Source organism: Epinephelus lanceolatus, chromosome 20, assembly GCF_041903045.1.
Source record: "Epinephelus lanceolatus isolate andai-2023 chromosome 20, ASM4190304v1, whole genome shotgun sequence".
Taxonomy (NCBI): Eukaryota; Metazoa; Chordata; class Actinopteri; order Perciformes; family Serranidae; genus Epinephelus; species Epinephelus lanceolatus.
In genome coordinates this window covers 6,911,174-6,935,304 of record NC_135753.1, presented here as the reverse complement: position 1 = coordinate 6,935,304, position 24,131 = coordinate 6,911,174, and the positions used below count along the sequence as shown (strand labels likewise).

Sequence of the window (24,131 nt, the reverse complement as noted above, 5' to 3'; positions counted from 1 at the left end):
CATTAAAGACAAAATTAAATTGCAATACTTTTTCAAAACTTGATGATTTTACCTTTCTCTACATTTTGTATACAAATTCATTAAATAATTTTGCTTGTAAATGTCTATTTGCATCACGTTTATTACGGAAAACACATTATTTGAACAATTTACATTGTGCCCCTAAAGTTCTTTGTGCGCTCCTTACTTTTTCAACTTAGGAGCACATGTGCTCCTTGGGAAAAAAGTTAGCGTCAAGCCCTGCATGGTGTAATTTAGTTTAAGTTAAATTCAGGAGCAACAGAGAGCAGTGCAGAGTCTTTTTCTCTGCATTAAAACACATGTCAGAAAACTGTCTAAATAGCTTTAACCCTCTGAGAACTGCCAAGCTGCCGGAGATCCTGGCCAACATTTCTAAGAGGCTGTAGTGGGCTGAGTTTAAAGCTGGAGTGATGATGATCATCATATGAACCTAGAAGACCTGAGGATTTCAGTGGTTCCAACCAGGTCATGCTAGCTTCTTAGTAAGGGGGCTAGACAACACTCCAAAGTTAAGCTCAGTTTTGGCAAGGAAAAAACTGGCATGGCCATTTTCTCAGTAGTCCCTTGACCTCTCACCTCAAGATATCTGAATGATAACTCTCTCCTCTACTGTTGACCTGCTGTCTCCCCTCAAAAAAAAAATCTTATCTTGGGCCCTCTTTTTCCAGTTTTTAGCCATTATGGCAATTTAAATATGCATTGCCCTCGTTGTCTGCAGTGTCCATGAGTTCATATGTGGAGCAAGGCCAAAGAAAGGCTGACACTTTCTGTTCTTTTGTAAGAATAATAGATTTGTGTAAAATGTAAGAGGTGGTAATGTATATAGTAACTTATATAACAGCGTTTACAAAAAAAAGTTTGGAATTGTTACATTTTTATGATATTCCTTCCTGTCTCCTGCAGCTGAAGTATAAAGAAGGTCTGAAGCAGAAGATTCAGAGCAGTTTGTACCATCAGCTCCCAGAGACCACGGAGACACAGCTGGCCAAACAGCTGACTGAACTACAGAGCGAGGTACAGGGATTTTAAATGTTATTGCATTTAAGCCGGGGACACTGAGAACAAGACTGAACAAAGTATCCAGTCCCTCCAGGATGGTTTGATGCCTCGACTGCTGCAATTAACTCAAATTTAGCCAATCCTCATAAATAATTTTCCCCAGTAACCAAAACTTTACAGCAAATTTGACTTTTTCAAATGGGTAAACTCTTGTTTCATTATAGAGCTGCGTGCAGGGTATTGATTTGCTCAGCCCCTCTCTCTCTCTCTCTGTTTATCATGAGACTGCCACTGCGTGACCAGAGCTCTGTGCCCTGGACAGAGTCAAATACAGGGCAGGGCTAACTGTTAGCATCACATGGCTAACTTTACCCAGTGGCTAATAACTGGTTTTGCAGTTGGGTTGAGCTGTTTCGGTGTCGGTTTGAGATTGTTGGGACCATAAACAGTCTTGTGTTGGATGTTAGGCGCTGCTGCTGTGTTAGCTCACGCTAACTGGGCAGAGAGAGTGGAAGGAGAGTGGCTCATGGAGATGGTCCTTCAGCGCTGCTTTAAATGGCGGCAACAGCTGATCATCAGCAATCAGCTATCACTTACCCCAACCCCTGTACCATTACATATAGATTCTAATTCTGTGGGAAAGACTGAATGCTCATTATAATTGGCACTGATCCGAGACAGTACTTGCAATTTTCACTTGCCCCCAAAATTTTATTATAAAAAATGCCTATGAAGATTGCAACATGCAGCACAATTTTTCAGAAAAGCTGCTGTAAAATTAGACATTTCAGGCCACAATAATCCCAAAACCCACAAAATCCTTGAAGGATTGAGTATTAATCCAAGAGATGAAATTTTGGAGAAAAAAAAAGTGTTTTTCTTTTGTTGTTCCGAGAGTGCAATTGTACGCTGGTTAGTTTATGGACAAAGTATGGAAGCCGACAGCCGTGCTTTCAGTAATTATTTTCAATGCCATTATGTCGAGATCACAAGTTATTTTATTAATTTGAAAAAATACCCTTTATTATCTCTAGATAATGAGATAATCAACCAGTTATCTCGAGAAAACAAAAGCTTATCATTCTTATCAGAGATCAGGACTTCCATGCCAGCATGCATAAATGGCACCTTGACAACTGTAGCAACTGATTTAATCTGAAAATGTCAGATTAATTAGTACCCAGTAATTCATTCATTTATTCAGACATGAATTTTTCCTGACAGTTGTGACAATGATCTTGAAACTGAAATCAGGTGTGATCAACTTAACCAGACACTCATTTTCAAGCGCTTTATTATTAACACATGATCTTGAGATAAGATATGACACCTTGATCTCTTACATGAGAAATCTGCAATTTGTCTTCTCAAGAACCAGCATAGTTTAACCTGAGAGAAGGAGCTTTATCATATCAAGATAACAAAATAATTAACTCATGATCTCATGATAACGCCCCTAAAAGTGCAAGCACGGCTGTTCTTGGTTTCCGTACAAGGTGCTCACAGAACAAAATTTTATCTCCATTGACATGTGTTCTGAAAGTCAGGATGCCCAGGATGATGAATTATATCTACAGTCAAGGTGTCAATAAACTTAATTAAATGCAAACTTTCCTGCACAAACCACCACATCGTGCAAAGTGACTATGTTCATGTCAATCTGCAGACAAAGTACAAGGAGGCGGGTAAGAAGGAGGTGAAGACATGTCTGTACTCCGTCCTGCCTCACACTATGGAGACTCAGCACGCTAAGGAAGCCGCAGAGCTGCTCAGTGAGGTAAGAGTAAATAAATAACTTCCTACTTGCTTGATTTCTGAGAGTTGTGCAGGTCTGACCGTACAACCAATGTGCAACACAAAAACAGTTTTAATCCACTCATGTCATTCATTCTCCTCTCTGCTTGTTAATGCTGTTATTCCCCAGACCAGATACAAAAAAGTCATGAAGAAGGAGATGTCCAACTCCCTCTACTCCACTATGCCTGACACGTCAGAGACCATCTTTGCCAGAGAGATGACTGACATGCTGAGCGAGGTAAATAAAAACACAGCCAAGATATTTCTGGTTACATTACCTTCATTACCTGATGGTGTCTCTCAGTGAAGGATGTGTAGAGATTAACACAGATTAATATTAGGTGCACATACTTAGGATATATTCAGGGACTGTTAAATACAACCAAGATTTTACTGAACACTGATACCCTTCATACATTTTGTTAAAGGGCCTAATTTTTTAGAATCAGCACTAAGCCAATAAAAAAATTGCAGTTGCTGTTGGCCGGTAGCTTGGCTATTTAAAAAAGACAGGTTTGTGCAAGATGTCCTGTGCACTTTAGTGGCTATTCTCTCTGACAAATCCACAGTCTGCAGTGTTTTAATTTCACCTTGTAGTATTGGCTCTGCTTGCTTGGAACCTCATCTGAGGTGGTACCATAAAAGATGTCAGGTACTAGGCTGTTAATCGACTGAAATAACCCAGGGCTAATAAGAAACATCTTCAGTCAAACAACACCTGGATTTGAACCTTTTTGCACAAACTAGATAATTCAAACACAAACTAAATATTTGTGAGGTTTTTTGTTTGTTTTGTTTTTTTACTTTGTCTTCAGGGCGCCCAAAAACTCAGCAGGTAGAGTAGGCGTCCCAAAGCTATGTCCTTGCCATAGCAGCCATGGGTTCAATTCCAGCCCACAGCTCCCTGCTGCATGCCTTCCCGTCCATCCTTTCCCCCTTTCACACTTCAACTGTCCCATCAATTAAAGAAGAAAAAGCCAAAAAAATCAGTATCGAGAGAGGAACTAACATGTTGGTTTTGGTAATTTCATGGACCTGTTGACAATGAGAAAAATCTATAATCATAGCAACCTAATACGAACAATAGAATGGTTGAATGTAAATACACACATAGTAGCGTGACTCATCAGTACTGTTTCTATGGTTACCTGCAGCTTAATTGCCTTGTGCACTGATTTTGGACCAGCTATATTTAAAGTTCACCTCATACATCTTTAAACTTGCCAGACAGTCAGAAACAAGTATTTCCATGCCTATTCAGCTGCATAAACTGAGCCAACAGCGCTGATTTGAAAGAAATGTATAAGTAAATAAAAAAACAAAGTAATACTAATGTGGGGAATCATAAATCGTCTCTTCCAACTCAGACATTTTGGAGTGATATTAAATAAACATGAGGTCTCCAGTATGCAGGAGGGATCCTGGATGAGCTTCAACTGAGAGCTCCTCAAAATAACTGAGAGAGCTGCAGTAAAAATGCTGTTTGATTAGTTATAAATAATCACTACCCCATTATCCAATGCTCTCTGATGTTTTTATACCTCAGACACTCATCAGAGGCCACATTAGCATCAGAAACAGGATCAAAGGGGAATCACAGTCTGTTCGTAATGTGCATTAGAGAAGAGTCATCAACAATATCTGATCGGTGATACCAGATTTGTGCCGGTTTCTTAAAACAAACTTTTTGGGACCAAAAGGAGCTTTAGTGGAGCTTCTCAGTATTCAGGAGTAGATTCACATGGTTCTAAACATGGTAGCTGTTGCTGTTTTGTATTTCTGTGTCAGTATCTGGCCTGTTTATAAATCAAACTCATCTCTTTTCTTTCCATCTTCTCCAGAACAAGTACAAGGAGGACGGGAAGCGAAGCCTTCCTCAGAGTTTCTACTCTCAGCTTCCAGAAACGACTGAGACTCAGTTCGCTAAAACTGTCACTGAGCTGCAAAGTGAGGTGAGGGAGAGAAGAACTTCATGAATGAAGTTGTCCTGAAAATATAAAAAATATAACAGAAAGACAAACCTTCTTGTGCTTGATGATGTCACCGGATACCCTTAATACTGTTCTTAAAGGGATTCACTTTTTGTGTCATTGTAACTCATTTAAAACACAAACCCTGAATTGGGTATTGCAGATACGCAGATGACACACATCTCTATATTTCAGTGTCTTTCATGTGTGATCACTTCATGTTCAACAGTATAAATGTTGCAATCTCTCAAGGTTTCAAAACTAATTTCAGTTGAAATTCTAGCAAAAGCTCAGTGACAACAGGTCTGTGCACAATTAGAGTCCTGATGACTAAGTTTAAAACCTGTGTTGTTACTGATTTTATCAAGATTGATTAATTGAAATCGTTTTTTAAGGGCAATAAGTTCATTATCAGTTTGTGCTTCTGTTTTCAGGTGAAGTACAAAGAAGCAGGAAAGAAAGGAACAATGAGCTCTCTGTACTCAACTCTACCTGAGACTCTGGAGACACAGCATGCTAAAGAGGCTTCACAGCTGCAGAGTCAGGTACACAGTCAACATCTGTCCACACACTTAAGCACACACTTTTGTTAATTCCCTGTTTTGTGTAAATCAGGGCAAATCTTCTCTCCAGTTCAGAGAGTGGCAGTAATACAGTTGAAGCTGTTTGGTGACCGCCAAAAACACAGGAAGATCAAATTTCTATCTGTCTCAAATGCTTCTTGCTCTGCACGTGGCTTTTTTTATTATCTGATAACTTTCCAATCTCATAAATGTGTTGAGTGTAAATTTTAAGGCGACTTCAAATCTCTCAGCTTTCTTCATCATGTTTTTATTAAGTTTATAAAAGTATACCTGACCCAAAAGTAAGACTTGATGGCGTTTTCCCACCTACAATTCAGCAGGCTCAGTGAGATTCGTGGGTCAAGTTGCAACATTGTTGCATCTTTAATTTGGTTGGGTTAGCATTCACACTGCACTCGTCAAGTGCACTGTCAAACTTTCAAAACGATCGCTCTTCCATTGGACAGAATTTCTGAATGGAGCAACACCAAATGTATTCGGTCTCAGATTTTCTGTTTTTGCTTTGGTGTTTTTATCAATCCCTTTAAAACATTTGCAGCTATTTTTGTAATATTCAGTATGATTATTATAGCAAGTGATTACATGACTTATTTTTTTGGAGGTAGTAATTTTAAAAAATCTATTTTTTTTTTCTACTTTTGTCATTAGCTGCAATTTTTGTCATTTGCCACAGTTTCCGGCAAAAAAATCACATAAAAATGCCACAATTTATATCACAATTTTTGACAAAATTGGCCGCAAATTCAAGGTTTTTTTGCCACGAGATCCTGGAGGGACTGTCTAGTGCACTTGGAAGTGAGCAGAGACCCGAGTTCAGTTGTTTGGTCCCCCCCAGAGTTTGATTGACGCAATGTACTGCTGTGGACAGAGGAAGCAGAAATACAAATTTAAGTCCCCTAAAATAATCAATAAAAGTTTAAGTGTATGCCATATTTAGAATATTTTCACTGCTTTACCTTGCCATCAGACAGTGATATCCAATGATGCATTACATCACTCTCTAGGCCAGACTCCATTGACAAAAACAATAATTATACCTTGCAGATCACAGAAGCTGCAGGTCTGCCGCTGTCTCGATTGGTTAATTTGTTTGTGTTATTTTTTCTGACTTTGATGTGCCTGAATCAACGCTAAAACGCCAAAGTCACAAAATAACACAAAGTAACTTACCAATCAAGGGAGCGGTAGACCAGTAACTCCCATGTTCTGCAAGGTAAAAGTACTGTTGATGTCCAAGTAAGTGAGCATATATAACAGCTTCAGTTCCCCTTCAGAAAGGGCTGTCTGTGGGATGAAAGGGAGTGAAAGCATTCTAAATATAGCATACACCTAAAGTGATGTTGATTGTTTTTTAGGTGGCTAAAATATGCCCCCGTTCACAGCAGTACATTGCTTAGCTTTTGTGGCAGTACTCCAACCCGCTTCTCCAAACTGGGAGCGTGCTGACTGCTATCTGCTCTATGTAATACACTGTCCATGGAGAAGTACCTCCAAAAATCCAAACTATACCTCTAAGACAGGTTTTAAATCTTTTCACCCTTTCTTCTGAAAACTGTTTTTTTTTTTTTGTTGTTTGTTTTTTTTAACTGGCCAAAAAGTCATATCTTAAACTGTGAAAGACCAAAACTCAGGTCTTAGCTTTACGCTTAACAAAAGAAACTGGATATACTGGATTAAAAGCACCTCTCTTTAGCTGTTGATGTGTTTCATTGTTCTTATATGTCCTTCATCCAGCTGTAAAAACAGTTTGTATTTATTCAGTGTATCTATTGATTGAACAGAACTGAATAAAGTGATTGTTGTGTGTTTTGACCACGTGTGTTTCAGCTGAAGTACAAGCAGAAAGACGCCTCCAGTCTGTTCCACCTGATGCCAGAAACCATCGACACTCACTTTGTCAGGCAGCAGACGGAGATGCTTAGTGACGTATGACTGCTTCATCCTTCAGAACAAAAACTTTTCATCTGTTGTAGTTTGTTTCATCCTCACAGCTCAAAACCTTGTCTTTCATTTAGAGATTTATTTAGTAATGAATGAGTATAGTCTTCATTTATCTACGTATATTTGATTTAAAAAAAAAATACACAAAGATTTAGACTTTTGGTGTATTTCAGACTGTTTTCTCTCCCTGCTGTAACATTTGAGAACTCATCTGAGTGAATAAATGAGTGGTTTATTCTTGTCCTTCTGGCTATATTTCTTCTCCTCTTCACAAGGTCAAGTACAAAGAAGAAGGTAAGAAAGAGATGAGCATCAACTTATACTCTCTGCCCGACACCATCGACATGCAGCATGCTAAAGAGCTGTCAGACATGCAGAGTGAGGTGAGTTCAGACTGTAGACTGAATGTACAGTCAAGTCACACTTTGACAGAATCATCTGCAAACTTCATATGAATTAGGAATTTACTGCTAGCACATTCACACAGCAAAAAGTCTGTATTTTTTTCTGATAAACTAAAACAAATCTCAAGATTATCTTTAGATAAGAGATAACAGAGATGTATTAGAACATATGGTCATAGTAAAACTATGACGTTTGTTTAAATATATTGTTTTCCAAATGCCACCAGTCTCATCTTTCTTTATGTGCTTTCTCCAAACGGATGTATGAATCTTTCAGTATCTCATCACTTTGATTTCAATTATTTGGGTCATGATTTGATTCAAAATCAAATCTCAATTCAGTCCATAGAAGTACTAATTTAAGGTTCTACTCCAGTCAACTGTACACTAAGAAAGGCATATGGCAAATTGTGGCATGAAAGTACTTAACTTTCATTTTGACAACCTTGCATATTGAATGGATCATATCAGGCTCATCTTCCTCTGGAGACTGTAGAATCCAAAGTGCCCAAATGCTTGCCTGGCTGAATCTCTTGCCATTTGATTCTCCGTTTAAGATAGGCTACCAACTCCTAGACCTAACGTTAACAGCAACTGACTAACCAGTTGTCATACTGCTTGCTGCAGCTCTGGATTCCTTAGAATCTACATAGTCTACAGCTATGTACAGTAATCTGCTACAAAATATAGAAAAGGCTGCTTGGCAAGTCAGCATTGCCAGACAAAGAAGTTTTGGAAGTTGTGAATCAATTTGGAATCATAAAAGATAAGAATTGAGATTGTAACATGAACTGAATTTTTCCCCCTACACTCCATGTAGTGTAGTTTGGTGAAGCACCTACCAAAATCCAACCAAAGCTACTTTTTCATATTTTGTGTGCAGTATCAGTCATTCTGCATTCAGGCAAGGAGGAAAAAAAAAAATGAAATAGAACATTTGCAGGAAAAAAATAGACCCTAAATTTAGTGGTTCAGTGATTAAGACACGTACATTACCACTGCGACATCCCAGGTTTGACTCTGGCTGAGGACCTTTGTTGCTGGTATATCCAATAAAGGACAAAAAAACAATTTATTGAGATAAAGATTCACACGGGATGACCTCAGAGTTTGGAGAAGTATGATTTAATCTAAAGGAGTTGAAGGAGCGCTGCAAGATGTAAATAGTAAACACCAGTGTTTAAAGAAAAATTAAACAGTGAAAAGTTCTTTTCTCATTATTTTGTAACATTAAACCTAAATGTGATTCCTGTATCAACAGGCTAAATACAAAGAGGCCGGTAAGAAGCAGACATCAATGTCTCTGTATCACAGACTACCTGAAACTCTGGAGACACAACATGCCAAAGAAGCGTCACAGCTGCAGAGTCAGGTACATGCGTACACACGTGTTGTGGAAAAACAAAAAGATTGAAAATCCTCTAACATGTTGGTGCAATCAAGAATGCTCTAACAGCTGACAGCTTAGGAAAATGGTCTGCAGTATTGTAAATTTACTCAGTTCATAGTCTGGGAGCTGTAAAATGCAAACTTACCTATACCCCCAGTTTAAGGCTGCAAAATGTAATGTTTTTTTCTTTTCATTTCATTCATTGTAATGGATTGTTTGAGTAAGTTGAACGAGGGTATCAGTAGAAAACTGCACTTGTGAACTAACATTCTTTTTCATTGGTGTCTTTTGTGTTCAATGTTTAATTTGTTTAATAAAAGGTTGGAAATAATTTCCTCTAATTCTTTTAGTTCAACAAGCAATTTGTTGTATTTTTGCCGTACACTGAAAGCAGCAGACATCTGATTACACCTTAATATCTGTGTATATATATCACAAGTAACACTTTTATCATGATATTCAACATTATCATATACAGTATTTTCCTCAAATGGTGCAGGTATACCCCAGCTGCATGTTTTAGCAACACTTATATCATTTTAAATGTCTCATTCGTCCTTGTCAGTGACTGTCCATGTGTTGTCCCCTCTGTGTCTTTTAGATCTTGTATAAAGAGGCTGTTAAGAAGGAGCTGTCGTGTCCAGTTTACCACCAGCTGCCTGAAACCCTGGAGACCCAGTTTGCCCGAGAGCTCACCGACATGCAGAGCCAAGTAAGAGCAGACAGTGAAGGGACACATTGAAGTATTTGGACTGGTTTTAAAATCATACAGCAATGAAGTAACCATGTCTTCCAGTAAAGTGTTCAGTAGATATGGAAAAAATAGATCCTGAAAGAGATTTTTGCAGTTTGTCCTGATCAGAAAACACTGAGACAGGCAGCTGCTGTGTGAAAGATGCAACTTAGTTCAGATATTTTTTAAAAATATGACAATCTTTTAGAATGCACCATTAATACTTAAATAATATGCACAAGATCCAGCACATTATTCCTGCATAGATATATTTACACTCTCCTCACAGACAGCACAGATGTTCAGAAACAAGTATTTTGGACTCCGCAAATTATTTTTTTAATGTAATTCATTGCACAAGGTCGACTTGTTGAAGATTTTCCAGTGCTTTCAGTCACATCTCAGGGCCTTTGTCAGCAGATGGAGTTTGCTCAGTTGCCACTTAGATGATTTATGCCTACTATACACTGAAAGACTTTGAAAAGATTTTTAAGACTTAAGCTGACACCCTGTCACATTTAAAGACAATATGAGTCACACACTATAAGATGTTACAAAAACTGTGAATCTTGTAGGGTCACTGTCACTACAGCAAGATTCCTTTTGAGTTCATTTCCCATCCTGCTCCTGGTAGAAAATACTATGCCAAACTCCCTTTAAGAAATATGACAGTCAGTAACAATTCCTTACATCTTCTCAAAACTCTAGAAACTAAACACAAGATAAAAGGTGTCATATGTCGACAGTATTCTTGTCAATTCGTTATCAATATAATACATAAAACTATATAACATATAACTGTATTTATGTACAAACTTTTGTTTGGATTTTGTCGTGTCACTCCCTACCAGCCTCTGTTGGTTGGTTGCACTTTTTAGTGGGAGGAGACTGTGGGAATGAGAGGTGAACTTTCCACCAGTTTCTCCGCCTTTTCCACAGCAAGAGAACTGACACTTTAATGTTCATGTTGTTCTTACACCTCCGTGGAGTCCGCTCTATGCTAACTGTCTACCCAGTTTGCTGCTTCCTGTTTGGTGTCTGTTGTTTGTCAACAATGTTCACGTCATTAATCTTTGCAAGAGTCAAAATTTACCATAAAATTAAACATGATTGATTGTTTTGGAACTTCAAGACAAGAAAAAGACTAACTTAAGACAGCTCTGATTAAGGTTTATGGCCACCTTAAAGGACTAGTTCAGTTTTTGTTTGAAATGGGGTTATATGAGGTACTTACCCATAGTCAGTGTATTACATACAGTACATGTAGATGTCAGTTGGCACGCCTTCGGTTTGACGAAGGAGGTTGGAATTCAACATGGAAGCTAGGCACTGTACTGCTGTATAGAGGGGCAGCAGCAAAATGTACTTTAGCCACCTAAAAAAAATTATATCAGTTGAAGTGCGTAATAAATTGAGATTATTTTCACAGCTTCACCTCATTGTCAGAAAGTGATTTCCAACAGGAAACTAAAGCTGTAATATCACTTTTTTTAAAAACCAGACTCCATTGATAAAAAACAGTGATTTTACCTTACTGAACACAGGAGCTGCTGCTCTACTGCTGCCTCAAACTGTTATTTTGTTTGTGTAATTGTGTGACTTTGGGGTTTGAAGAAGCTAGTTTGGATTCACCAAAGTCACACAACAATATTAACTAACTAACTGATCGAAGCAGCAGTAGACCAGCATGAAGTAGACCATGCTGCGTTCAGTGTGCCAGAAGTACTGTTTGGTCAATAGAGTCTGGTGGTTTCGATGAGAGCATAGAAGGGGAGCTGAAATCGTTAACAGCTTCCCCATCAGAAAGAGTTGTCTGACAAAAAGATAAAGCGGTGAAAATACTCTCAATGTAGTGTATACTTAAATCAATATTGATTTTTTTGGGGTGAGACTTTTGTAGGTGTCTAAAATACATTTTGTTGCTGACCCCCTCCACAGCAGTACATTGCTTAGCTTCCATGTCGGACTCCAGCTTGCTTCTCCAAACTGGGGACATGCCGACTGACTACTGTTTGTAATAAACTGTCTATGGATAAATACCTCACACAACAACCCCATTCCAAAAAAACTGAATTACCCCTTTAAACAAAATGATTGCGATCAAGGGAGCACGCCAAAACTCAGCAAAACTCTCATGATTTCCCCTGGCATTTAAAATTTGTTTGCGACAGTGAAATTACTTGAAGAGGAGTTTGGTGTAAGGTTTGCATGTTTAGATGCATCTAAATTTCGCACCACTGATTACTGTACCTCCAAATCAATCATTAGACATTAGCAAAGTGTCTCTGTAAATCTTCAAATTCAAATTTTAAAACTTCCAGCATTAAAAACACAAGTTATATAACAAGCATCATCTTTGACAGTCATCTATATTAATGGCAAGGATGTTCTGTAGCAGCTCGTAGCATGTTGGTCACTGTAATGTTCATAAAGTGAAGCATTGCATCTGTATGGAAAGCATAAAATGTGAGTCAACGCTGGATGCTATGATGTGGTGGATTTCTGTGGTGATGCCTCTGAGAATAGGCCACTGTGTTTAGTTATGGATGAATGGATCTATTATGAATGACTGACTTTTCTAATCTGTTTTTGTGGAGCTCTCAGTTCTTCTGACTGGTAAAAAGCAGTGGTAGCCGTTATGAAACTTGTCTCAGATTTTGGCATAAATGTCGATAAACTCACTCAAGCTGTTTATTGATAATCTCATGTTTTAATCTGTCTGTTTTCTGTCTCTGATTGTAGAACAAGTACAAGGAGGACGGGATGAAGAGCCTCTCTCAGAGCTTCTACTCTCAGCTGCCAGAAACCACAGAGACTCAGTTTGCTAAAAGGGTTTCTGATCTGCAGAGCGAGGTGAGAGGAGACAAAAGAGGATTGTGGATAAAGTCTTACAAGCCGACACATTCATGCACGACTAGATTCAGCAGAAACACAAGTGGATGTTTTGTGCTGTAACTTTAAATGTGTGGGATTTTAAACAAAAAAAGAGATGTAAAAATGTCTATAAATGTTTTTATGCAGACAAAGTATAAGAAGTCAGGGAGACAGGAGGCCAGCAGCTGCCTGTACTCTGTGATGGCAGAAACTCTGGATACTCAATACGCCAAGCAGGCCTCCCACATCCAGAGCCAGGTACTGATCACACTTCTACACCTACACAAACACCAGACCAGGGATAACTTTGGAGGTGATCTCCGTTTATTCCTGATGACAGGAATAAAGGTGAATGTAGGGGTACAGAGACTGGTTATCAAACGTTCCACATATTGTGTATGGAGGTCTAAGCATGTTAGGTAATAACTCTGTCTGTGTGTCTATTCCACGTTTTTCTCTTCACCGACTTGGTCAATCCATGTGAAATTTGGCACAGTGGTAGAGGGTCATGAGAGGATGCGAATGAAGCAATATTACATCAATTGGCCAAAGGGGGGCGCTATAGCAACCGATTCAAATTGCAAACTTTGAATGGGCATATCTCATGCCCCGTATGTCGTACAGACATAAAACTTTGCACAGAGATGCCTCTCCTCATGAGGAACAAATTTGCCTCAAGAACCTATAACTTCCGGTTATATAGATTTTCCGCCATTTTGAATTTTTTGAAAAACACTGAAAATCGATCTCTTCCTAGGAAGTTTGAGCGATCTGCATGAAACTGGGTGAACATAATCTAGGGACCAATATCTAAAGTTCCCTCTTGGCAAAAGTTGGAAAACTTACTAAAACTGAGCTTCTATAAGGCAATGAATATTGCGGAGGGCGTGGCTCATCACATAAAGGTGTATAACATCTCAAGGGTTTCACTGATCACCACGCAACTTTGTAGGCATATGACCACACATAATCTGAGGGGACCCCTCCATTATTGACCCGATCAAACAAAATGGGGGAGCTAGAGAGCTAATTTCTTATCTAGGTCTTACCGCCATATTAATTTTTACTGAACTAGGTAGATATGTAGTATAGGACGCCTCAAGGTGACTGGAGAAATTTAACTCTAATTGGCAACTGGGTGGCGCTATAACAACAGAAAAATGCTTAAAAATGGCAAAAATGCGACAGATCACTGTGGCTCCCCCTGTGGCCCAATGTTTTTTAAAACACTTTAACTATCTGCCTTTCATTGTGCTACCTCAACTACTAATGTACAGTTTTAACCCACTAACCATCCCACTACTGGCAATGGTACTATTGTAATTTCAATAAAGCAATCGTACTATCAAATTCACAAAAACTCTGTCTGAATACATTGCTCTTCTTAATGGGTTCAGCTTCTTCTATTTGTGGTTTTTCTTCATTTTGCTTCTTTTTGTGGTTCTTTTTTCATCTTTGTTTTCATTTTGCACCTCTTTCTACTTGTTTTGCACCTCTTTTTAGTAATTTTATATCTCTGAGGTGGCTTTGTCCTTTTTGCATACTTTCTTCCTTTTGTGGGCATTTTGTGCCTCTCTTAAGTTGATTTGCGCCACTACTGTTTAATACCAACTGGTCAAAAAAAAAACCTGAATTAAATCCACCCAGTCTTTTTTTCTTTTTTAAGACAGACAGTCCCCATCTTAATTGGCCATCTTTAGCCCTGACAGGCTGTTGCCATTTAAAGTGAGTTTACTCAACAATAAAGTCTTTCAGTCTCTGTGGCAGTTTGACCTGCCTGCGGGGTCTCTCGTACTTGGGTGGGAGGGGCTCGGGTGTGATCAACTTAGTGTGAGTCTCTGTGCTGGATGTTTGGTTTGGTGTACCTCCTTTTCGTTTACATTCTTATACCAATTCTGCATCTGTATATATGACAACTAAACTAAGTACAAAAAGTAAGGAAATTTGGAAAGCCTGTTTATTTCCCTTTAAAATGGTGCCACATTTGTAAGGAACATGCATTTGTGGGATGAGCAGCAGAACTAAGTATGTAGGTTGCGCCCATGAAAAATTTGCCAAATCTTGTTGACTCTTGTTCCGTGTTGTTTGGTGGATTGGATGATTGAAGTCTGAAGAAACGACATATTGGCAATTTAACAATTTATTCATTTAACAAACAGGAGCCTGAGTAGCGTGTGGAAGAACCATACACAGCCACAACAACCTGGCATCTCCTCCTCATGATGGTCACCAGCCTGGTCACACACTGCTGTGGGATGACATCCCATTCTTCAACCAGTATTTGTCACAAGTCAGCCACTCTGTCAAGTCACTCTGGCACAAACAGCAAGCCCAAGCTGATCCCACAAGTGTTCATTGGGGTTAAGGTCAGGACTGCTGGCAGGCCATTCCATCCTCTCCCCGCTCTGTGGTGGCGCGCGTTGTCATCTTGGAGGATAGAGTTTGGTCCCAGACTGTGGAGATATGGGATTGCCACTGGTTGCAGATTTTCATCTCGATATCCGTCTGCATTGAGATTGCCTTCACTGATAACAAGCCTCTTTTTCCCAGTGAGGGAGATGCCGCCTCACACCATCACACTACCTCCACCAAAAGATGTTACTCTATCAGTGCAGCAATCAGCAAAGCATTCTCTGCGCCTTCTCCACACTTTGACCCTACGATCCAACTGCCATAGGCAGAATCTGGACTCATTGCTGAACATAACGTTCCTCCACATGTTGAGGTTCCAGTGCAGGTGTTGCTGACACCAGCGCAAACGGGCCTGACGGTGAAGGGCAGTCATGGCAGGCCTCCTGGCAGCCCTAAGAGACCGGAGATTGGCTGCATGCAGTCTGTTCTGGATTGTCTGGGCAGAGAGCTGGCGGCCATATTGTCCTGCAAACCTTGACTGCAAATCTGTAGAAGACTGCCTACGGTTCCTAAGTGCTGACAGGATGAGGACACGGTCTTCTTGGGGTGCCGTCTTCTTAGGACACCCACTTTGTGGCCTGTCTCTGACATCCCCCGTTATATGGAGCTTGGCCCTCAATTTGCAGATGGTACTAGGGCTCACTCTAAATAATGGTTGGTTTTGCGGAACACCAGCTTGAAGTTGCCCTATGCACAGGCCCTATCCAGATCAGTCAAATGTGGCATGCCGATTCTTGGAGCAGACACCAACTGACCGCTGTAGCAGGGCCCATGCTCACAGGTGCTGCCAATCAGGTGCCTGATTGGCACCTGATTATCCGCACCTGGGGGTACCAGAAGCTCAAAACAAGAGCCAATAGCAACAGCCAAAAAAAAAAAGCTGTTTGGCATTGGCAGAGAAGATTTGACAAATTTTTCATGGGCGCAACCCACATACTCAGCTCTGCTGCTCATCCCACAAATGCATGTTCCTTACAAATATGGCACCATCTAAAAGGAAAATAAACAGGCTTTCCAACGGTATGAGATTTATTGCCAAAAAGCATCAACACAAAGATCAACAAAGAAATAATCTACCAAACACAAATTTCCTTACTTTTTGTGCATAGTTTACATTTTGCACCTCCTTTTTTGTGGCCATTTTATGCCTCTTTTCAGTCATTTTAGGCCTCATTTTAGTCACTTGCATTTGTGGTTGTTTTTCTTCTTTTTGTGGTTATTTTGAGCCTCTTTGTAGTAATTTTGCATCACTCTTTGGTGGTTTTGCTTTGTGATCAATTTGCACCTCTTCAGTTTAGGCCTTTTTCTGGTCATTTTGCACCTCTTTTTAGTCATTTTGTGCCACATCATTTGGGCTTTTTTTTTTAGTCATTTTGCATCTCCTTGGGGTCTTTTTTCTCTCTCTCTCTATGTGATGGTTTTCCATCTCTTTGTGGTCATTTTGCATGGTTTTTTAATTTTATATGTCTTTTTTAGTCATTTTGGATCTCCTTATTGTCAGTTTGCAGCCGTCTATGTGGTGGTTTTGCATCTCGTGGTTATGTTGCCTCTTTTTGTGGTTGGTGTTCTTCTCTTCACTTATTTATTACCTCTTTTTAGTAATTTTGCATCTTCTTTTGGTGCAATTCCTTGTGGTTGTTTTGGGCTTCTTTTTTAGTTGCTTTGCATTTCTATGTGGGCTAGGAGCCCAATGAATTATTCAGCCCCTTATGAACCATTTAGTAATAAACCAGTCTCTCCACTACATGCCTGAACTCCACTCTTTCTGAATCTAAACCTGATTTCCAACTGATCATTAAACTTAAACGCAATACCTGACCCCAGCCAACCAAGCATTATTGGTAAAGACCAATAATGTCCTCACTATACACAAATTTATATCTTAATATACCTTTCAGGGCGGCACGGTGGTGTAGTGGTTAGCACTGTCGCATCACAGCAAAGGGGGTTCCTAGTTCGAACCCCAAAGGGAGTTTGCATGTTTTCCCCGTGTCTGCGTGGGTTTTCCCCAGGTACTCCGGCTTCCTCCCACAGTCCAAAGACATGCAAGTTAATTGGTGACTCTAAATTGGCCATAGGTGTGAATATGAGTGTGAATGGTTGTTTGTCTCTATGTGTTAGCCCTGCGATAGCCTTGCAACCTGTCCAGGGTGTACCCTGCCTCTCGCCCAATGTCAGCTGGGATAGGCTCCAGCCCCCCCACGACCCTCAAGAGGATAAGCGGTTACAGAAATGAATGAATATACATTTTAGGACCTTACAAATGTAATATTGTCAGAAAAATGAGGGAATACATACTGAGAAGTTATGGGTTAAAAGACTAAAGTAGATTTCTTTGCATCTCTGTATTTTTTTTGCAGATTTTGAGTTAAGTAGATCCCAATTATTTTACACCTCAGGCTTTTCCTACCATCATTCAGTTCTAAATATTTGACCTTCAAAAAGCCACTGTCATCCCTGCAGGTGAAGTACAAAGAGGACGGGCAGAAGGAGCAGTCATCCACTCTGTACTCCAGCCTTCCTCAAACTCTCCAAACTGAGCTAGCCAAGGAGGTGACGGAGCTCCAGAGCCAGGTGACACCTGACTTCAGCAGCTGTGTGTTCGTTAAGACTCTGGTCTGAATCAGCACATGTGACCTTAAATTTATATTTTAGTCATAAAAATAAGAAAAAGCAGCGTCATTGAGTGAAGTCACAACTTCAGAATAACTTCCAAAATTGCAGCCTAGAGCAGAACCTATTTACATGCATTGTTTGCAGTCACTCAAAATATGTTTGTTCTGTGATTCAGGTGAAATACAAGGAGGGACATAAGAAGGAAGCATCCTCTTCACTCTACCACCTCCTTCCAGAGACAGCAGAGATGTATTTTGCCAAACAGATGTCAGAGATCCAGAGCGAGGTGCAATGATGTGATCACATACGCAAATCTTTGTCTTTAAGTGCACTTTTCTCTCTGTTTACATTGTTTGGTTATTTTTCTCTTCTTTAGACAAAATACAAGAAGGACAAAGAGGATCTGCCCAACACTTTGTTCTCTCTGCTGCCTGAGACTCTGGAGACTCAGTTTGTCAAAGAGATGGCTGAAACACACAGCGAGGTAACAACTCTTAAATGACCACTTTAAAGCTTTGATATGGCAGGTTATAATGTTTCCTCTCCTTTTGTGTGATTGGATGATGAACAGGTGTTGATTTATTGGACTGCTCTGCAGAGCTTTTATTGAACACAAGAAAACTTTTGTCAGACCTCTCTGTCGTCTTTAATTCCCAAGGACAGACTTTACTGTCTGACAGAAGTGCATTTTAATAATTTCTCTTTTTTGTCGTTGCAACAATTTAAACATATTCTATGAAAAAAAGGAGCAGACAAGAACCAAGTAGGGGGATACATTCTCTTCCTCTGTCTCATCTGTCTTACCCTCTGTGTTGATGTCCATATTGTCCAGACATTATTTCAGTTTGGTTTTTTTTCAAAGAGACACAGCATTGTTAAGATCAAATTCAGGCTTTAGTTGGTAAATGTATTAAACCATGCGAGGGTTCAATGTTAATATTTCTTTTCACTTTGCCAGGTTGGGCAAGTGGGTCAGAAACCTACATGCCTGAAGTCAATACTACTTGCCCCTATACAGATTTTATTTATTAGTGGTTATCAAATAACAAAGAATTAAGTTAATTGTCATGAAACTGACCCCATTGTATTTGTTGTGCTCTCAAACTTCTGGCAAACTGTATAATACATAGTTGGAGTTTCATCCACATGCTCTAACACCACCCAGCTAAACTCCCGTTTCCAGGATAATTAAAATGTTCGCTTGTGCCTCAATTCATAAACTTTGCCAACATTTTCTTGCGGGTGCCTGATTGGTACTGCACATGTGCACCTCTCAACGGAGATGACAAGGAAGCGAGATTGCTCACTCCTTAGCTACTTTCATCATCAGCTCCAGACTATTGTTTCTTTTTAAACACTTGCCTGATCAGGCAAGTAAGTTCCTAGATATACCAGCCCTACGCAGCATTTTACTTGCCCCCGGGCAATCAAGTAATCCTCATTGTTAAGCTCTGCAGTTGAGGGGGCTGCTGCATTAAAATCCTCATCCAACTGCAGCTGTAGTTTCTTTTGCTGTACCAATTTTTAATGTCCATAAAAACAAGTTATAGCTCTGTTATTATATTTCTAGTGAGTCACATCAAAAGGTGAAACAGCGAACCACATGTTAACAACATGTTCTCATCCCAAATCGTCACATATCGCTGCTTTGTCTGTGGACTTTCACGTCTACATATTATGTGCTAGGTATCTTGCGTCTGCTGTTGACCTTCCAGTACACTGCAACCAACGGTAGGACATCAATAAAAGCACATGGTTAGGTTTAAAAAAAAAAACCTCTACATTCATATGGGAGGTAAATACCCGCCTCTTGGGTGAAAGTGCAGGGTTTGTTGGACCCATCCACCGCCCCTCCTACCCGCTGTATAAGACTCTCCAGCTCATTATATCACGTCCTTACCAGCAGGGTTTCAAACTGGTGCCATCCAGCTATGTGTCATACTGCCATGCTGTCTGGCCAACTGGCAGCTTATAATAACACCATGAAAAGTTCTGTGAAACTGACGCTGCATTGGTGTCTGATGCCAAAATCACTGACAAAGTGGCAGATGACTTCAGAATGAGAACAGGCTGCTATTAAAACCAAAAGACTATTGGAAGACATTTGGGACATTATCAGTGGTAAAAACATACAAAAATATTGTTACTGTCCTTTAATAGTAGCTGTCACATATCTCTGCAGTCTCCATGTGTGACTGTGTGTTAAATGTGTTGCTGTTGAAATAATCTCGCAGTGTGTCGGATGTTTAAAGTGCAGAGATGGACAGCTTGGAGATAAGGAGGTCTGGATTTAACTCTGCTGCAGCCTCTCAAACTGTTTTTCTTAGATTTTGTTTTGAACATGTTAAAAGAAATAAAAAATATGAGAAAGCAAACAAAACAAGAATACCCAGCAAATATATACAGCAAAGTCTCAATGGCCACCATAATTGAGTATTTCATGTCCTAAAAGGAAAAGGTGGGAGTGAATACTAATCAAGTCCTACCCCCTTTTTCTATTTTATCAATAAACTTGATGTTAAACAGGAATATCTCAACTTTCTATCCCAGAGTTCACCACACACACTTCAATCAAAAGAAAAGGAAACATTCAAAGTAATCCAAGAACAAATAAATCAGATTACATCAAACAACACAGTTAAAAATAAGAAACATATAACTCACCTAATGAACACACAATTATAACATTTGAATAGAGTTGTAACAGCTAGCTAACAGTCACCTCTCAGCAATAAGAATGTCTTCCATTTGCCATATATTTAAACATGTCCCCTGTTTAAGATCAAACAGGGCTTAAAGATAAAATCTTATTGGTTGACAGTTGATAATCCAGCCGATGATGTCACAGAATGGTTGCTGTATCAACCACCAATAGGATGCATGTCTGATAACGGTGGTCAAAAGAAGATAGCTGTGCACTTTTAGCTGTTGGTAAAGAATTGTGTGTGTGTGTGTGTGTGTGTGTGTGTGTGTGTGTTTGTCAGGTGAAGTACAAGCAGGCTGGGAAGGAGCAGGCGCAGTCGTCTCTGTACTCCAAACTGCCCGAAACTCTGGAGACTAAACACGCCAAAGAAGTGACTGAACTACAGAGTGAAGTGAGTGTCTCTCTTCCTTCAGCTTTCTTGTCTCTTTCAATTCAGATATGCTTTATTGACATTAACAAAGCATTTTAACAGAACTTGTTCTCACTTTTTGGTTGCTTAAAGGGTCATGTCACCCAAATTTCCCATTTTTTCTCATACCTCCAGCTTTAACATGACATGCAGATAGTTTTTGTCAGCAGTGTGTAGAGTACTGAAAATCTGTACTCAAGCAATACATGCATCTCTGCATCTGCTGTATAGGTGCTCCTCATGTGTCTGTTTTATAGGGAGTACATGTACATGTGTGATTTTTCACAAATTAAATCATCACAGATCACAAAACTGAACAAATAAAACCAAAACTATCTGCATGGCATGGCACTAATAGCTCGTGAAGACCCGCTCCTTTAATCCTGAACTGGTTGAGTACAACTAATACCGGTTTTACTTGAGATGAATTTCCTTCAGTGGTTTGTCTACATTAACTTTGAGTCTCTGTTTTTCCAACAGAAAAAGTACAAAGATGAGGGGAGGAAGGAGATGACGTCGTCTCTGTACTCTCAGCTCCCTGAAACCTCAGAGACTCAGTTCGCCCGAGAGATGACTGAGATACAGAGTGAGGTACAGCACACACGCAATAGTCATGGGTGAAAAGCAATTAAATTCTTTATGATCAATTCGTTTAAGTGTATGCACTGGGTCAACCTGTCCAACATCCGAGTGGTCATGAATCCCCAACCTTCTCCAGTCGCTGATATTGTAGGGCACTGCTCACACCGCCGATGGTGCATTCATGTGCTCCTCTGTTTGTTGCTCTTCCAACTTTGGTGTGTTTGTGAGCTTTAAGTTGTGATGTGGAAACAAGACGTGTTGTACTTTATTGCTCAGAGTGTTTAAACAACACATTGATAACAAAGAGCTACAAAAATAGATCCAGATACATACAGTATGTATGTATATATATATATATATATATATATATATATATATATATATATATATATGTATATACAGTACAGGCCAAAAGTTTGGACACACCTTCTCATTCAATGCGTTTTCTTTATTTTCATGACTATTTACATTGTAGATTCTCACTGAAGGCATCAAAACTATGAATGAACACATGTGGCGTTATGTACTTAACAAAAAAAGGTGAAATAACTGAAAACATGTTTTATATTCTAGTTTCTTCAAAATAGCCACCCTTTGCTCTGATTACTGCTTTGCACACTCTTGGCATTCTCTCAATGAGCTTCAAGAGGTAGTCACCTGAAATGGTTTTCCAACAGTCTTGAAGGAGTTCCCAGAGGTGTTTAGCACTTGTTGGCCCCTTTGCCTTCACTCTGCGGTCCAGCTCACCCCAAACCATCTGGATTGGGTTCAGGTCCGGTGACTGTGGAGGCCAGGTCATCTGCCGCAGCACTCCATCACTCTCCTTCTTGGTCAAATAGCCCTTACACAGCCTGGAGGTGTGTTTGGGGTCATTGTCCTGTTGAAAAATAAATGATCGTCCAACTAAACGCAAACCGGATGGGATGGCATGTCGCTGCAGGATGCTGTGGTAGCCATGCTGGTTCAGTGTGCCTTCAATTTTGAATAAATCCCCAACAGTGTCACCAGCAAAACACCCCCACACCATCACACCTCCTCCTCCATGCTTCACAGTGGGAACCAGGCATGTGGAATCCATCCGTTCACCTTTTCTGCGTCTCACAAAGACACGGCGGTTGGAACCAAAGATCTCAAATTTGGACTCATCAGACCAAAGCACAGATTTCCATTGGTCTAATGTCCATTCCTTGTGTTTCTTGGCCCAAACAAATCTCTTCTGCTTGTTGCCTCTCCTTAGCAGTGGTTTCCTAGCAGCTATTTGACCATGAAGGCCTGATTGGCGCAGTCTCCTCTTAACAGTTGTTCTAGAGATGGGTCTGCTGCTAGAACTCTGTGTGGCATTCATCTGGTCTCTGATCTGAGCTGCTGTTAACTTGCGATTTCTGAGGCTGGTGACTCGGATGAACTTATCCTCAGAAGCAGAGGTGACTCTTGGTCTTCCTTTCCTGGGTCGGTCCTCATGTGTGCCAGTTTCGTTGTAGCGCTTGATGGTTTTTGCGACTCCACTTGGGGACACATTTAAAGTTTTTGCAATTTTTCCGGACTGACTGACCTTCATTTCTTAAAGTAATGATGGCCACTCATTTTTCTTTAGTTAGCTGATTGGTTCTTGCCATAATATGAATTTTAACAGTTGTCCAATAGGGCTGTTGGCTGTGTATTAACCTGACTTCTGCACAACACAACTGATGGTCCCAACCCCATTGATAAAGCAAGAAATTCCACTAATTAACCCTGATAAGGCACACCTGTGAAGTGGAAACCATTTCAGGTGACTACCTCTTGAAGCTCATGGAGAGAATGCCAAGAGTGTGCAAAGCAGTAATCAGAGCAAAGGGTGGCTATTTTGAAGAAACTAGAATATAAAACATGTTTTCAGTTATTTCACCTTTTTTTGTTAAGTACATAACTCCACATGTGTTCATTCATAGTTTTGATGCCTTCAGTGAGAATCTACAATGTAAATAGTCATGAAAATAAAGAAAACGCATTGAATGAGAAGGTGTGTCCAAACTTTTGGCCTGTACTGTACATATAATATTAAATCATATGTTGAATGCATACTCTTATCCTGATGGCCAGTAGCAGATGGAAGCATGTACAGTAATAGAATGCTTTTCAAAGTATGTAATATTCATTCATTGTGCAAAATAAGAAAAAGCATGTTGGCTGATTCAGATGACATCTGAATATTATCATTCATCCCTACTGCATGCCCTTGGGTTCCAGCAATACATCTGCCAAGTGTGAAGTAGATTGGATGAACAGTTCCTGAGGTATAGTATACAGAAAGAGATTCTTGATAGTTAGATCTAACTAAATACATGATACCCGACTGTTTCTGAGAAATTACTTGTAGTTTGATTTGAGGATTTGATGGAAAGAACAGAAAAGCCTTTCACAAATGCTGCATTTCATTTTAATTCAGTTTTCAGCCTGTAAAATACACAAACAGTGAGATGTGTGGATCAAATCAGAACATTTACAGGAACTGGATGGAAGTGTTTTTCTGGTACTTTAGCTTCTGTGTGCAGTTTGAGCTCAGATTGTTTCTGTTGTCAGAACAGTTTTTGAAGCACATGCATTACAAACTCTTGAAGAATAAAATAAAATCTCTTCACAGTCCCAAAGTCCAGCAGAGGAAAAAGAGCTCAGTGAGCTTTACATCATTTATACCTCTATAAAACTAAAACCT

The 24,131-nt window shown here is 39.7% G+C and overlaps 1 protein-coding gene across 2 annotated transcripts in view; it reads left to right on the top strand.

Moving 5' to 3' along the window:
- Positions 1-24,131, top strand: part of LOC117264888 (uncharacterized) — a 102,959-nt gene that overhangs the window by 40,889 nt on the left and 37,939 nt on the right. For both annotated transcript variants that reach the window (XM_033639193.2, XM_078162517.1), the window contains exons 20-35: positions 925-1,035; positions 2,687-2,797; positions 2,945-3,055; positions 4,659-4,769; positions 5,222-5,332; positions 7,199-7,297; positions 7,588-7,695; positions 8,978-9,088; positions 9,708-9,818; positions 12,582-12,692; positions 12,861-12,971; positions 17,589-17,699; positions 17,917-18,027; positions 18,118-18,225; positions 20,726-20,836; positions 21,335-21,445. In XM_033639193.2, coding sequence (XP_033495084.2) covers positions 925-1,035; positions 2,687-2,797; positions 2,945-3,055; positions 4,659-4,769; positions 5,222-5,332; positions 7,199-7,297; positions 7,588-7,695; positions 8,978-9,088; positions 9,708-9,818; positions 12,582-12,692; positions 12,861-12,971; positions 17,589-17,699; positions 17,917-18,027; positions 18,118-18,225; positions 20,726-20,836; positions 21,335-21,445 — 1,758 coding nt within the window. The remainder of the gene's footprint in view (positions 1-924; positions 1,036-2,686; positions 2,798-2,944; positions 3,056-4,658; positions 4,770-5,221; positions 5,333-7,198; positions 7,298-7,587; positions 7,696-8,977; positions 9,089-9,707; positions 9,819-12,581; positions 12,693-12,860; positions 12,972-17,588; positions 17,700-17,916; positions 18,028-18,117; positions 18,226-20,725; positions 20,837-21,334; positions 21,446-24,131) is intronic.